The 14,588-nt window shown below is 40.9% G+C and overlaps 1 protein-coding gene across 7 annotated transcripts; it reads right to left on the bottom strand.

Moving 5' to 3' along the window:
* Positions 1 to 341: 341 nt before the first annotated feature.
* tfap2b (transcription factor AP-2 beta) lies at positions 342 to 14,273 on the bottom strand. Of its 7 annotated transcripts, none has more exons than XM_030781604.1 (8): positions 14,190 to 14,237; positions 11,101 to 11,559; positions 9,347 to 9,407; positions 7,376 to 7,395; positions 6,900 to 7,102; positions 6,481 to 6,599; positions 5,709 to 5,850; positions 342 to 642 (listed from the first exon to the last, which is right to left on the bottom strand). In XM_030781604.1, the coding sequence occupies exons 1-8, from the start codon at positions 14,235 to 14,237 to the stop codon at positions 342 to 344; spliced, it is 1,353 nt and encodes a 450-aa protein (XP_030637464.1). The 7 variants fall into 7 exon arrangements, with proteins under 7 accessions (XP_030637464.1, XP_030637462.1, XP_030637465.1 ...); XM_030781602.1 differs by lacking the exon at positions 7,376 to 7,395 and adding an exon at positions 8,979 to 8,983 and having other exon boundaries at positions 9,314 to 9,407; XM_030781605.1 differs by lacking the exons at positions 7,376 to 7,395; positions 14,190 to 14,237 and adding exons at positions 8,979 to 8,983; positions 11,940 to 11,966 and having other exon boundaries at positions 9,314 to 9,407.
* Positions 14,274 to 14,588: the final 315 nt, after the last annotated feature.

The raw sequence follows: 14,588 nt of genomic DNA on the forward strand, positions 1-14,588 counted from the left end.
ACACACACACACACACACACACACACACACACACACAGAGCTCACAGCATGAACTCATGCAAGTTACTGATTACTCTTTGATGACAGTGTATCTCTGCAGAGTGGCTGAAGTCCCTTAATTCTCTCTCTTGGTGTAATATTCCTTCTTCCCCTCTTCCGTCTTTTTTCATCATCATTAAATGCAAAATGTCTTTAAAGCTCGGGTATAAATGATCTCTGAACATCTTGCAAGTTGTATGTGAGTATTTTCCTTTCTGTCACCATCATCATCATCATCATCATCATCATCATCATCGTCGTCATCATCACCATTCTCCTCCTTGTTCTCTTCCGCCATGACCTCATTTCCTGTGTTTCTCCTCTTTCTCAGCGTTTTTGGAGGTGGGGCCGTCAGCAGGGGTGTGTCTGGTGGGGGTGGGGTTATTGAGGAACATCTTGTCCAATCCTTTGAGGGCCTCAGTCAGGTAATTCTGCAGGGCCGTGAGGGCAGCGCAGATAGCCGGGGAGCCAAAGCCGTGAGTGATGAAACTGAAATGGGACAGACAGCTTTGGATTCCCGGCTCCAGAATAGGAGTCGGACGGGAATTTCCCAGCGGAGTCCGGTCCTGAGCCAGGAGATCCGTAAACTCCTTACACAGCTGCCTGTAAAAGAAAAAAAGAGATAGACAGAGACAGAATCAGTGAAATATGTCTATGGAAATTACATTTTTTTTAAAAAAAAAAAAATCTTCCAACATCTTATGAATGAATGAACATATGAAAAGCACAGTGAAAAAGACAGAAGTGTGTAAAAACTCTATTAGCTCCGACACTCGTTCTGAGCGATCATGCTGTCACTTCTCCCACCAACACTTCACCACCAATTTCAGACTGAACATAAAATCTTTTTTTTTGTGTGGATATGTTTTCTCATGCACAAAATCTGAATCTGGAGAGAGGGCTTGAATGAAATGGATAAGACAGATCCCTTTCTCTTAGTGTTGTGCAGTACAACGCATGCTAACTGAATGCTAACTGAAACTGATAGAGAGGAAGGGTTTGTTTTCTCAGGTTGAGAAGATTCATGACCCCACAACAGATCTATAAAATGACAAAGCCTTTTGACCTTTCAGAGTCATATATATTTCCATCTATAATCACAGAATATTAAGAGTCTGTCTCTAAACAAGTAAAGAAAAAAAATTGGTTGGGCTCCAATTCGCAGCCTATGTCCTGCACTGCCTATGTCCTGCACGTTTTATTATCCACTTGTTTTTGATAATAAAACATGTAAAGTAATCTGTGGTATCTACACACACACACACACACCACCTCTGAAATATTTAGAGGAAACTATCAAACCCTGAGCACAAACAAAAAGAGCTCAGAGAAAGAGGAGGTCAATCATACATTGAATTCATTTTTTTTAACTTGCAGCAATGCCCCTATGGAAAGCAACAACAAAATTACTAAAAATCACTAGGTTTTGCCTCAATAGTAAATAATAAAAGGACTTTGTTATGATTAGCAGACACAGGAGGTCTGGAGGACAAACTGATGTGTTTCTATGATGTCAATACAAAGCTGAAATTTAGTAAAACTAAAAGCTGTTATGTTGTTTGGACAGATATTGATCCAATATTCAGAGCTGTTATAATGTTTCAAACAATGTTATAAATAGTCTAAGAACTGCTACACTGCTGTTTAATTTATCAGGATGGTTTTCTTAGGGTGTAGGTGTTACCAAAACTCTGAAAGAAAACACTGAACTCCTCAAACAGCACTGCATTCACACAGCAAAATGGTGAAAAAGCTCCATCTTAAATGACTGTTCACAGTGTAGAATACTGAAACAGCCTGACAACAAATGACTGCTGACCAAGCCAAAATACTGAAACAAAACGACAGTACTCATCATAATCCATATAGCAAAATACTGAAACAAAACAAAAGTTACTCATCATAATTCATACAGAAAAATATTGAAACAAAACAAAAGCTACTCATCATAATCCATATAGCAAAATACTGAAACAAAACAAAATTTACTCATCATAATCCATATAGCAAAATACTGAAACAAAACAAAAATTACTCATCATAATCCATATAGCAAAATACTGAAACAAAACAAAATTTACTCATCATAATCCATATAGCAAAATACTGAAACAAAATGACAGTACTCATCATAATTCATATAGAAAAATACTGAAACAAAACGACAGTACTCATCATAATTCATATAGCAAAATACTGAAACAAAACGACAGTACTCATCATAATTCATACAGAAAAATACTGAAACAAAACGACAGTACTCATCATAATTCATATAGAAAAATACTGAAACAAAACGACAATACTCATCATAATTCATATAGCAAAATACTGAAACAAAATGGCAGTACTCATCATAATTCATATAGAAAAATACTGAAACAAAACGACAATACTCATCATAATTCATATAGCAAAATACTGAAGCAAAACGACAGTACCCATCATAATTCATATAGCAAAATACTGAAACAAAACAAAATTTACTCCTCATAATTCATATAGCAAAATACTGAAACAAAACGACAGTACTCATCATAATTCATATAGAAAAATACTGAAACAAAATGACAGTACTCATCATAATTCATATAGCAAAATACTGAAACAAAACAAAATTTACTCATCATAATTCATATAGAAAAATACTGAAACAAAACGACAGTACTCATCATAATTCATATAGCAAAGTACTGAAACAAAACGACAGTACTCATCATAATTCATATAGCAAAATACTGAAACAAAACGACAGTACTCATCATAATTCATATAGAAAAATACTGAAACAAAACGACAGTACTCATCATAATTCATATAGAAAAATACTGAAACAAAACGACAATACTCATCATAATTCATATAGCAAAATACTGAAACAAAACAAAATTTACTCATCATAATTCATATAGCAAAATACTGAAACAAAACGACAGTACTCATCATAATTCATATAGCAAAATACTGAAACAAAACGACAGTACTCATCATAATTCATATAGAAAAATACTGAAACAAAACGACAATACTCATCATAATTCATATAGCAAAATATTGAAACAAAACAAAATTTACTCATCATAATTCATATAGCAAAATACTGAAACAACAGCCCAACTCATGGCAATTAACACAGCGCCCGGCATCTCAGTATCTGAATCAAATGCTGAACCTGCCGCTGAAGAGAGACAGAGTGGCTTAGGCAGGAATGGCAAAATACTCAAACACACAACAGGCCTGTGACCCAGTGATACAGCGAGAAAACAACAAACCATCGTAATAAAGCTTTAATGGTCACGGAAACCAAGCGATTATTGGAGGGGTGTAGGTCTGATTTGCCTTGGATAAGACTGCGGGCTAAAAGAATTGTGGTAAACGACTGACATAAAAGCACTATACTCCTCCAACCAACACTACCACTCGGAAATATCTGCACAAACACCGCACAGATCATCATACCATTGGCGTGACACATCACCCAAGTGTGCCGTTTATCAATACCCAACCCAAACTTCATACACTCATGAAAATATTTCTCAAACACTTCCCTGTCTCTTCAGCACAGTAACAGCAAACTGCAGCAGTATATAAAAAAAAGAGAAAACAGGGACCTATAAGTCAGATAGAGCAGTTTAATAAGGTGTACAGGATGTGACTACAGTGCCTGTTTCAGTTGGAAAGAATTCCTGTAACTGCTATGAAAAACAGTAAACACTCAACTTCTGCCCAGCATCAGACTCACATGGACAGAGGTGCCTGCAGCACTCAGTTAGGTTAAGCACTGCCCAAGAGAAAGAAATAATGTCACCGCGAGACCCGAGGATTAGTTGAGCACTAAACAAACCACTGTACAGAAAAAAAAAAAAAAAAAAGATTCCTATCAAATCTTGAGCTGAGGTGTGCTGCTGGTGACACACAAAAATAACATAGGCTGCCACCAAAGCAAACAAACAAATGACAAGACAAAAAACAAATGAGCATCGTCAGTTTGTTTGTATCACACAGGAACACAGCGGCATCTGAAGGGCTGCGTCCCATGCGTTCTGAATGGACGTCCTGCAGAATTAGCAAGTTTGTTAAAGCTGTGCTGAAAAGGCTAGTGCAGCTTAAGAGTTAAAGATTTCTGGAGTTAAAGATTTCTAGAAAGGAGTTAAAAGCTAGTCTGGGCCGATGAAGCCGTCACAGGGTTTAAAGTGAGAGTGAGAGTCTACAGGGAGACACTGTCTGTGTTTCTGCACTCACTCACTTCTCTCTCTTTTCACTAAAGAGTGATTTTCCCCTCTGGTAGATTCATCCATATTCATGCTCCCATAGCTGTTGGTATTGGGAGAAAGGGAGAAAGTTTCAGCTATATGGCAAAAAAAAAAAAAAAAAAATCCCTGAACTCTGCCATCACGCCAATGACCTTTGACCTTCTCACGTCTCATAGACTGTCTGCAAACAATTATAAGCTCTGACACTCACAAGTGACACACACACACTCACACACACACACACACATCCACCCCCCCTCACACACACACAAACACACACACACACAGACACACACGTATCCAGAGGAAACAGATAATAACAGTCATAACAGCTCAAAAGCTTTCTGCGAGTTGAGACATGTCTGAAAAATGATTAACCTGCTGGGTTAAAGTAATTTTAAAGACAATTAATGACCATCATTTCTCACAACAGATAAAGAATGAACGCTGATGACATTATTAATGTGTGTTGATAAAACTATAAATAATTGACTAAAAAAAAAGAAAAAGAAGCCTTACAAAACATACGACCGCTAGTATGGTTTGATGCATTTTTTTTCAGTTGGTTATATGAGCCAAGGGTTGCTTGAAATCAACAGCAGCCCCCTTCCCAACACCCCCCCCCCCCCTCCCCAAAAAAAAGGTCACTTGTGACAAACAGTTCAAATGCCTCTGCTTGGCAATAGCAGAGCCATCCTTAGGCAGCTGCAGTTGTCAAGGCTTGTCAGATTTCTGACCCACATTCTCCAGTGCCGCTCTCAACCACAACAGGCTTGTTGTCCAGTCGCTGGATCCCTCCATTCTCTCTCATTCCACGGTAACAGAACGTTAGGGCCTGGGGCAGGGTGGGAAAGAGCGGGGGGGGGGGCAGTGGGCAGGCTGACTGACAAGACTTTGACAGACGGACTGAGAAAGGAGGAGGGAGGAGGCAAGGAAGGGGAGGAGTGCATGTTGGGGGGGGTGGGGAGATGGGGGGGTGGGGGTGCCTTAGGCAAAACTTCAAGGGGAAAGCTGGCACTTTGAGAGTTGAAACATTTCACTTAAATATAATGAGTTTCTTGTTGAGTGCCATGCTGATGGGGGGTGGGGGGGTGGGGATGAGGGTGTGTGTGGTGGTGGGCGGGGGGGGGGGGGGGGGGGGTAAGAGAGCAGGTTTTTCCACGGGACTGGCTGTCTCATTAGGAGCCAACTAAAACGTGTCAACATTCAGACTGTGCGAAGAGGATAGACATCACTGCCACACACAACTGACAAATGGACAAAAAGTGTCATTCCCACCGAAAAGGTACCTACACATTTACTCAGATCATCAGTCTGAGTGGAAGGGGCACATGCTTAACAACTCTGCCTTAGATTAAAATGCACCAAAGCTGTGTTTAAACGGGCTTGACTCGGCCGTGAGGTGTTTGTACGTACTTTGTGGCGAGAAGCATGTTTTTCCGTGAGTGCAGCTCGTTGGGGTCTGTGTGTTGCCTGTTCAGGTATTCGGAAACGGCTTTAGTTGGAAATTCGGTTTCACAGATGTAGCCAAAGTCCCGGGCTAAATGAACAGCTTCTCCTGGAGATGAGAAAACATGTTAAATCACAGTTATGACAGATGGCTCCAGTGAAGATTTGCACACCAAATATAAAAAATTTACATTGGAAATCAAAACCATGATAAAACGTCAAACTACAAAGAAAAAAAAGCAGCTAGAAAGCTCTAGAAACAATAATGTCTATTGATGGTCTTCTTTGAAAACAAATACATTTTAAATGGTGTTCTTCACTAAGCCATCCTTCCTCTAGGTTTTTTTTTCCACTAGTGTGACTGGGTTCTTCCTGCTTTGGCAGAGTCAGCGTAGAATAAAAACCAAATCAAAACCAGATTACTGGTGCATCCGTTCTCATAAACTCCATATTACAAAGGGAGACATGTCATGAAAACTGAAATGTAATATTATACATGTTTTATCAGTTGTTCTAGACTGTTGCAGTATATTTTTTCCCTAATATATTTTAAAGCGTTTTTATTATTGCTTTATAAGTCCAGTTCTTTTTTATGTAGGGTATGTGTGTCCCCCGACTGTTAGAACTGTGTGCTGTTCTAAGCTAAAACGAAAAATACTTTTAAGTGTAAGACGGAAAAAAGGAAGAGGAGTGAAACTGTAAACAAAAGAGCGCAAACCAGATGCGAGGCATGTGTTACCTTCGACAAGTGACGTCAGCAAAGTGACATTCGCTGCTTTGCGTCTTCCAGCAGGCAAATTCAAGCCAATTTTTTCCAGCTTTTCTCTCAAAGATCTGCCTCCGTTTTTCGACTTCGCTCTGAAACACGAAACACATAACATGTACTGTCATTCGAGCTGTCTCGATCAAGATGATAGAATAGAATACATCTGACAGAATACATCTGCTCGTGTATGTACAGACGATACATATCTTCTGATACGTAATCAGAGCTAAGATGATTTGTTCAGTTAGGTTTCAGTTCTTTTTTGCTTTAATGCAAGTCAAATTCACAAGGCACCGGTTTGTCCTGCAGTTTAAAATGTAAAGAAAACAATCTGTTTTTTAAAACATTTGATAATCGTAGAAGACTCTAACCAAAGGAGACAGGCCCTTTACCTGCGCAGTACGCCGCCAAGCAGAGAGGCGTTGAGGCATTCGGGCGGGGAGAGACGCCGCTGGACTTCACCGACTGTCACCTTGTACTTTGAGGTGGAGCTGAGCAGAGACAACCGACCCGGTACCGAACAGAAGACCTCGTTCACGTTAACGGTGATCCCGCCAATCAAACCGTCTTTGCTCATCATAAGCGATGCCACACTCTTGTGCGGGACTGGGACTGCATGTGCAAGGCAAAAATAGAAATTAAATGTGTATTTAAACCTTTTTTTCCTGGGGAATACTTAAGACACTGAACGACCAAATAGCATTGTGACATGCAGCGTAATAGAACAGAATGGTTATTATTTGGAAATTATTTGGAGTCAAATATGGTTTAAACAACTTCCAGCTTCAACCTCAAGTATTTTACAAATCGAGTCAAAATTTATCAATGAATAAAAAAATGTATGTATGTACAAATTCTTTGTTTGAACTGAACAGTTTCGGTTTGGCCCTGCAGCGGCCCGTGTAGTAGTTCGTACGAGTGGGCCCCTGTATTGTTTATAGATATACATATTTCACGAGCGGGAAGCAAAGCACGGTGGTGTAATGCGGAGAATAATCTTTGAACCAAAGTGCTTGTGCCCCGACCCTTGTTTTGTTCGGGTCACCAGTCGGTTCGCTTCCGCACGCGCTCTGAAATGGCATAATATCCAGTGTGTGTTAGCCTATATTAGCCTTCTTTTTTCTGAAAGAGAAAAGCTGAATTTCTCTTGTTGAATGTGTTACGTGTTATTGCACACAAAAGAACGAAAAAAATGCATTAAAAACACTTTGTTGTTGTTTATTCATTTTGTCCTTTTATCCGCTTTGTGGACGGAGTTCGGTGGCTGTATCCAGCTCTAGGTACCCCTTAAATGGAACTTACAACTTTTGTCCAAGGATATGTTAAAGAATTTTTCTTTGTTTGATAATGTCTTGCTTGAAATCGCAGTATTTAGCGTCACAAACATTAGAGAGTGTAGTATTTTCATATCTCTGTCATCCATATTATGGAACCCAAAACACTCTCCGCATTAATGCTTAGGATGGGCCTCTTTTGTACCGTTAATGTCGTGCGACGTTTTGATTATTACATTATCGATTGTTGATTGACTTCTGCCATCAAATCACATTAACCACACTCCGACAGTTTTTTCTTTCTCCAAAAGCGCCCCTGTGCCAAAATGTCAAACCGTCAAATAGTCGAGCTAATGGGCTAACAAGCGCAAGCCTGCAGAGACACGGCTCGACGGGGGGATAATAGAGAAAATGAGCTCTAAACGAGCTCACGAGATCTCCGCGTGTGAAAACCCATCCATCACATCGGCCACTTAAGGTCCATCCTCAGGGAGCGCTACGTTTCCGTTAACTAAATTACTGCCAAGTTGTCCCGAACACCGGACAAATATTAACACGAGCTCAGGGAGTGCCAGCGACTGGAGACATCAGAGACAGAAATTATCGGGGAACAGGGCCTTAAACCTCTTTAAACAGCCACTTAAAACATGCACGCGAACACATTAAGAGTAATAAAGAGCTCAATAATTTTAGCACTAATTCAGTTAAAAGAATCAGTCATGAACCTATTTTTTGTGAGATAATTTCTAAATCTTTCCGTGTTTTTTTAAAGCAGTGTTTATTGAACGTTTTCTCTATTCCATTATGTGAATCCCAATTTAACCCAAGACAGTTAATCAGGCTAGCTGATATGACAGGAACACACTACCACACTAACATTCACAGCCTCCGTTCACCAAAGCCTCAAGAATAAAAACACTATCACAGAAAAAATACTGATTATTATTATTATTATTATTGTTGTTGTTGTCGTCGTTGTAATAATAATAATAACAATAACAATAATAATAATTATTATTATTATTATTATAATCTGCAAAAGTATGTAATATAATATTTTGTCCAAATTGAAAACGTAAACTTATACTTTTATGCAAGTAGTTATAAATCCCTCAAATATAATCCAAAGGGGAACTTGTAAAAGGCTTGTTTACAAGCAGGATCTTTCTGGTTTGGTTGGACCTGCCTGCTGGCGACAGAATCTCAAGCGGATATGTATATTACATCATTTCCATGCCAAATCAAGGATCCCCTAAACGTTCAGGCGCATGCGTGCTATATTCAGGAGGACACCTGTCTACGGTGCATATCAACGTTCATCTAAATTCAGAAACGAATAACCAAAAGCTATAGAGCAACCATAGTCATTCGACACGCTCCCGAAAACATTACAAGCCAAAGGCAAAACAGGGTGCCCCTAGTTGCAAGAAATCTAGTAGACAAATGAATGCGCAATTAAACACAGATTTAAAAATTAAATAAAATACAAAAACTGTTCATATTTTGCTTCTTTTGCTGTCAGTCATAGCAGCTCTCCCTGCTGTACTCTGTGGGTGGATATTTACCTTTTTTGATGACGGATTGGTCAAGAATGTTCATGCCGCTGTTGTTGGCATCCTCCACAGCCTATCAAAACACAACATCACATCTTAGGCAAAAACAGACAACGGCCGCTATAAAAAAAGCATCCAAATGCAACATCTTACAAACAAAAATATTATATGTCGCCATAATAGTCTGTCTCCAGAGGACGTCAACGATCGTCAGAATTTGGATGCTGCCAAATTTTAGCATACACTGCGCTTTAAATAGCAGCGTTTTCTGGAAACACAAGAGTTATGGCAGTTACCGCAAAAAAAAAAAAAAAAATTCGAGAATAGTCACCCATCCTTATTTATTGGATTAATTATGCGTATATTAGTTTCATATGTTTTATATGTTTTAATGATTAAATGGCCGAGAGAGAGGGAACAAAAGGAGAGTGGTGCAGATTAGTGAAGACTAGAGCAACGTCCCAGACAAACTCCAGTTGACTACTTAGGCCCCGAGAAGTCAAAACTCACCCGGATCTGCTCTGTTAATTCTAGGCTACGTCGAGCTAAATCGTTATTTTGAGACCGTATTTAGCTAAGTTGTACCACGGAACTGAGCCTTTAAGGGTTATTTGCCTTAACCCAAAACACAATGTATGAAGTATTCGTCGTAATTATAGTCATAGTGGGCCTGTACGTTACGGCTCTGCAACAATGTTAACGTTTTTTTTCATTCCTCCGGAAAATTCTTTCATTGTGTTCGTGAGATCAGCCTAATTCCTGGATTTCTCCCCAGTGGGGTCAGCAGAAGTTCGAGTGGCAGTATTAAATGCACGGCAGACGTCGCAGGACCGGGGGCTTCACATTAATGGAACCGGTCACGGGGTCAAGATGCATTCCATTGTCACGGAAAGGACAAGTCCGTTAAGTAAGGTTTTGGAAACACCAAGATTTACTGGCCGTTGCTCCAGTTTAAAATTTGTTTATGAATAACAAAAGCTCGTGAGTCGAGCACGTGTAAGAGAGGGCGCGAGTAAGACAAATAAAACAAACTGTCACACTGCCAGTTATTGTGAGAGAACAAACAGAATGGAGAAAGAGGATGAGTTGAAGTGATTACCTTCAACACCGTTCTAAACTAACCAAACGATTACATTTGGGACTGTCTCAGATTAATTTCAGAATGTTTTGGCATTGTGATTCCTGGGAGATGATTAATGTTAATAAAGTAATACATTTTAAATGTTTCTGTCAAAATTAGGAACAGCAAGTCTCAGTATGATTCGCACCAAGACACCGCCAGCCCCCCGAAAGATTGTCGTCCAATCTGTATTTTGAACTGTTATTTCCAAATGTTATTTCCAAAAAGTAGACAAATGCTGTCTGAAATGGTGTGAGACTCCTGACGTGTTCTTTTCAAGTGCTATTTTTGTTTCTGGCCAAAAATACAACCAAATATTTGAAATGCACAGTAATCGTATTTGACAGAATGATAAACCTCAGCAATGAAATTAAAATGAAAACTCTGTGACAATTACGGAAAGACTACCAATAAATTATGAATTCGATAGTAAGTCGATAAATGAAAACTGGTGTGTTTCTTACAGAAGCTCTATGACATGTGGTTTAGATCCGCTGTAATGATGATCTTAACGCCGTCAGATCTAATTAATCAAGCGAGAGTTCTTTAAAGTGCATTCTATCGAAAAAAGGGGGGTGCCGTAGAGCGAAATAGACTGTGAGAAAGAGAGATAGAGAAGGAAAAAAAGTAACTTGCCAAAACACACCTGCACATCTTCCATTCCCTGCGCGAGGCCGTGCAGCGACAGACTGTCTCCCATTCCGGCCTCGAGCCCGTGATGCGCCGAGTGCAACAACACATCCGGCCGACGCACAGACGAGTAGTCCCGTCGCGGGTCAAGCCCGGTTAGCTGTGGTAAGGAAGCGCGAGGCTGCGGCAAGAGAGAGCCGCTGTCCGCTACTACTTCTTGCCGTTGGCGTGAACCCCATGGATGCTGCTGCGGCTGGTGAAGGGCGTTCAGTCCCGAGTACGGGTCGTTCACATGCGAGTACGGGTCCTGGCTCTGGTGGTAGGGGAGGGGTTGGTACGGAGGCGGAAAGTATGGCGGCTGGAAGTCCGAGGAAGGGGTGTGAGAGAGCGGCGGTGCGCTGGAGTATGGGCCCTGGGATACGGAGCCGAGCTGAGAGAGTCTGGAGCTGTGACTCGGCACCCCATCATGGCGGTCCTTCACACAAGGGAGGAGAAGAAGAACTCTTCAAACAAGCGTTTTTTAACATTTAGGCAAACAAAACTATTGAATGTGTGCGATTTTCTTTTCTTTCCCACAATTCATGTTTTTTTCTTAAAGTCATACTGTGAATGCTTAAGATGACATATAGCCGTTTTAATAGCTGGAAATAAACCCAGTCAACAAAGCTATACAGTCATAACGACGCAAAGTATGTAGACACAAATCGAGCGAATCTGGAGTTGAAGTAAATTACTGGCCTTTGTCATACCGATGGATCACCTAACGGACTAATTTGTCCTCTCTCGTCTGAAACGCGAATAATTAGAACAAATCACTGAAAATATTTCTCAAATCTGAGCGCTTAGTGAACTCACCGTAGCGGAGTGCGTGTGGACCAACATCTGGGGCAAATGTTTCTGCTCGTCACAAAATGCACACACACGGACACGCACACACAAACACACACACACGCACACACACACACAAACACACACACACCGACTGACTCTCAGAGACTTGGGGAAAACACCCGACGAACGCCCGGGAGATATCCAACTTCTTCTTTCTCAACTTTTTCGTTCGTCGCGGTTAATTCCTCATGGCTTCTAAGAACGAAAACTTTTTGCCTTCACGTCCAAATATATTTGTATATATGGACATATGTCTCAGAGACCAGACCTTTCGTACGGCAGACTTGTTTGACGCGACCTCTCTATCTGCTATCTGCTCTGTTCCTCTTCGTCCGACGCGCAGACTGAGAGTGTGCTGCTGCGCGTGCCGTCTCACTGTGCCCCTGCTCTACACCTCCCCGGAATAATTGTTATTCATGACTGTTAATATTACCGGAATACTTAAAGAACGGAGGAGAAGCGGAGCGTGAAAGGCGCGCGGTCTGCGCTCGCGCTGGGCTGCCTGCTGGTGTAAGTGACGTTCATTCAGGGGAAAAATCGAATGAGGAGGAGGAGGAGGAAGAGGAAGGGAGAAGAAGACTTTTCGGTGTGAGGGAAGAGAGAGAGAGCCAACAGGCGCACGAGTCACCAGTTCTCCCTCTTTTATACATGATGGACCCCCTTTTTAAACCGTGTGACTCGCACTGCAAGTGGTCCAACACGTGGGGTTGGTTGGGGACTACTTTATATTGTTAGGGATTTTTACTATGCGCAACTCGCTCTCGCTCGCTCTCTGCCTATTGTTCTCCCTTCTTTTCTTTTCCTTATTGCTTTTTGTTGGCTCGTCCTAGACAGGATTCATTTATCTTTCTGCTCGGAAACAAACGAATCACTATATAAAAATCACCCGTTCACAGGGCAGCTGCATGAGGCCTCTTACACACGCATATAGGCGCGCGCGCGCGCATAAATACACACACATACACAAACACACACACACACGGCATACAGCCAGTTAATATTCTTGTTCAGTCTATCAATCAACAGTGTTCCACTCAACTACATCTTTGAGCGTTTGCAAATGATCAAAGTTTAGCCATGACACACACACACACACACACAAGTATCCTGTTCTATCCTTTCCGAAGACGGTTCTTTATTGTGGCTCGATTTCACGCGCTCGAGGTCGAAGTGTTTAATTACCCCGCGTGACGGGGGTGGCCGGCTGTGAGAGAGAAGCCATGTGTGGCTCTAAAGACGGCAGCATCCCGCGACGCTGAACTATAGGGCCTTTATAAAAACTCTATCAATACCACAACAACAAACTCTCACGAGCTGCTCTCTCTCGCTCCTTCCCACATGCTCCACAACTTAACTCTTTTTTTAGGTGCTCTAATTCATTCAAAGGAATCCACAGGATTCCCAGTAGAATCATTAATCCCTGCGCGTGGCGCTTCCTCCATTCTTCCTCTCTTCATCAGTTTTTGTGCAGAGTCTAATTTCTCTCTCTCTCTCTCTCTTTCTCTCTCTCTCTCACTCACACACACACACACACAAGGAGGTAGATAAAACGTGCCTTCCTATAGCACAAATGAATTAGGATTTGTCCTTACATGGCTTGGATCTGCAGCAAATTTCAGTCCAATTATACATGATTCTCGACAGACAAATGAGGATTGTAAGAAAACTATCACAAAGCGGGCGTTTTCCTCAGGTCTAAAAACAAAGAGCTGATATTCACTGAATTCTTAAAAACAAAACAAAACACAACAAAAACAAAAATAAAATAAATTAAAAAAAAAGTTTTCGTTTAAATGGCGCGAGCCATTAAAGTTAACATAATTTGGCTTGATAAATTGAATAAAATATTTAAGAAATTTAAAAGTTTACCATAATTACCAGATGTCACTAAATAAAAGACCTATTTATAAATATGAGCATCATTTACACACATGAACCATAAGATATAGAGATGATATTAATGGTAGCAACGACGCTACATAAACCATGAAAAATATTGTCCGCACTGGTACTACAAGATCAGATAAGAATTGCAGCTTCCTCTCTAAACGGCTGTGATCGCTCGTTATTCCAATGCGAATGTGCCCTCCAATTTAAGATAATCAAATATCGCACAGGAACAAAACCACAACAAAATATTATAAAAGCAACAATATTTGAACATTGTTAAGTCTTAAATGTCGAACAGGAATGGAATCTCTTCACGCACGTTACCTCGTAAATATCTTCATACTTGACATTTTCCACCAGTTTCCACAGCATGTTCGCGCGCTGCTGATCCCTGTAAACCGAGTGCATTCATGTGAGGAGTTGAGGTCTGAACTCACTCTCTCTCTCTCTCTCTCTCTCTCTCTCTCTCTCTCTCTCTCTCTCTCTCTCTCTCTCTCTCTCTCTCTCTCTCTGTGTCTTCCCCCCTCTCAGTCTCTCTCTCTTTCTCACAGCTCATAAGAATAATCCGAGGTTGCCGCTCGCGCTGTGTATCAGGCTTTGCTGTCTAACAGTGATTATGCGGTAACCTTGTGTCTTTGGTTACAGTAACACTGCGCGGTGATGTGCAAGTGCGTTTAAATGAAATCACTTCCGCCTGCTACTCTTCATTCTTAAATTAGAGCA

Source organism: Chanos chanos, chromosome 8, assembly GCF_902362185.1.
Source record: "Chanos chanos chromosome 8, fChaCha1.1, whole genome shotgun sequence".
Taxonomy (NCBI): Eukaryota; Metazoa; Chordata; class Actinopteri; order Gonorynchiformes; family Chanidae; genus Chanos; species Chanos chanos.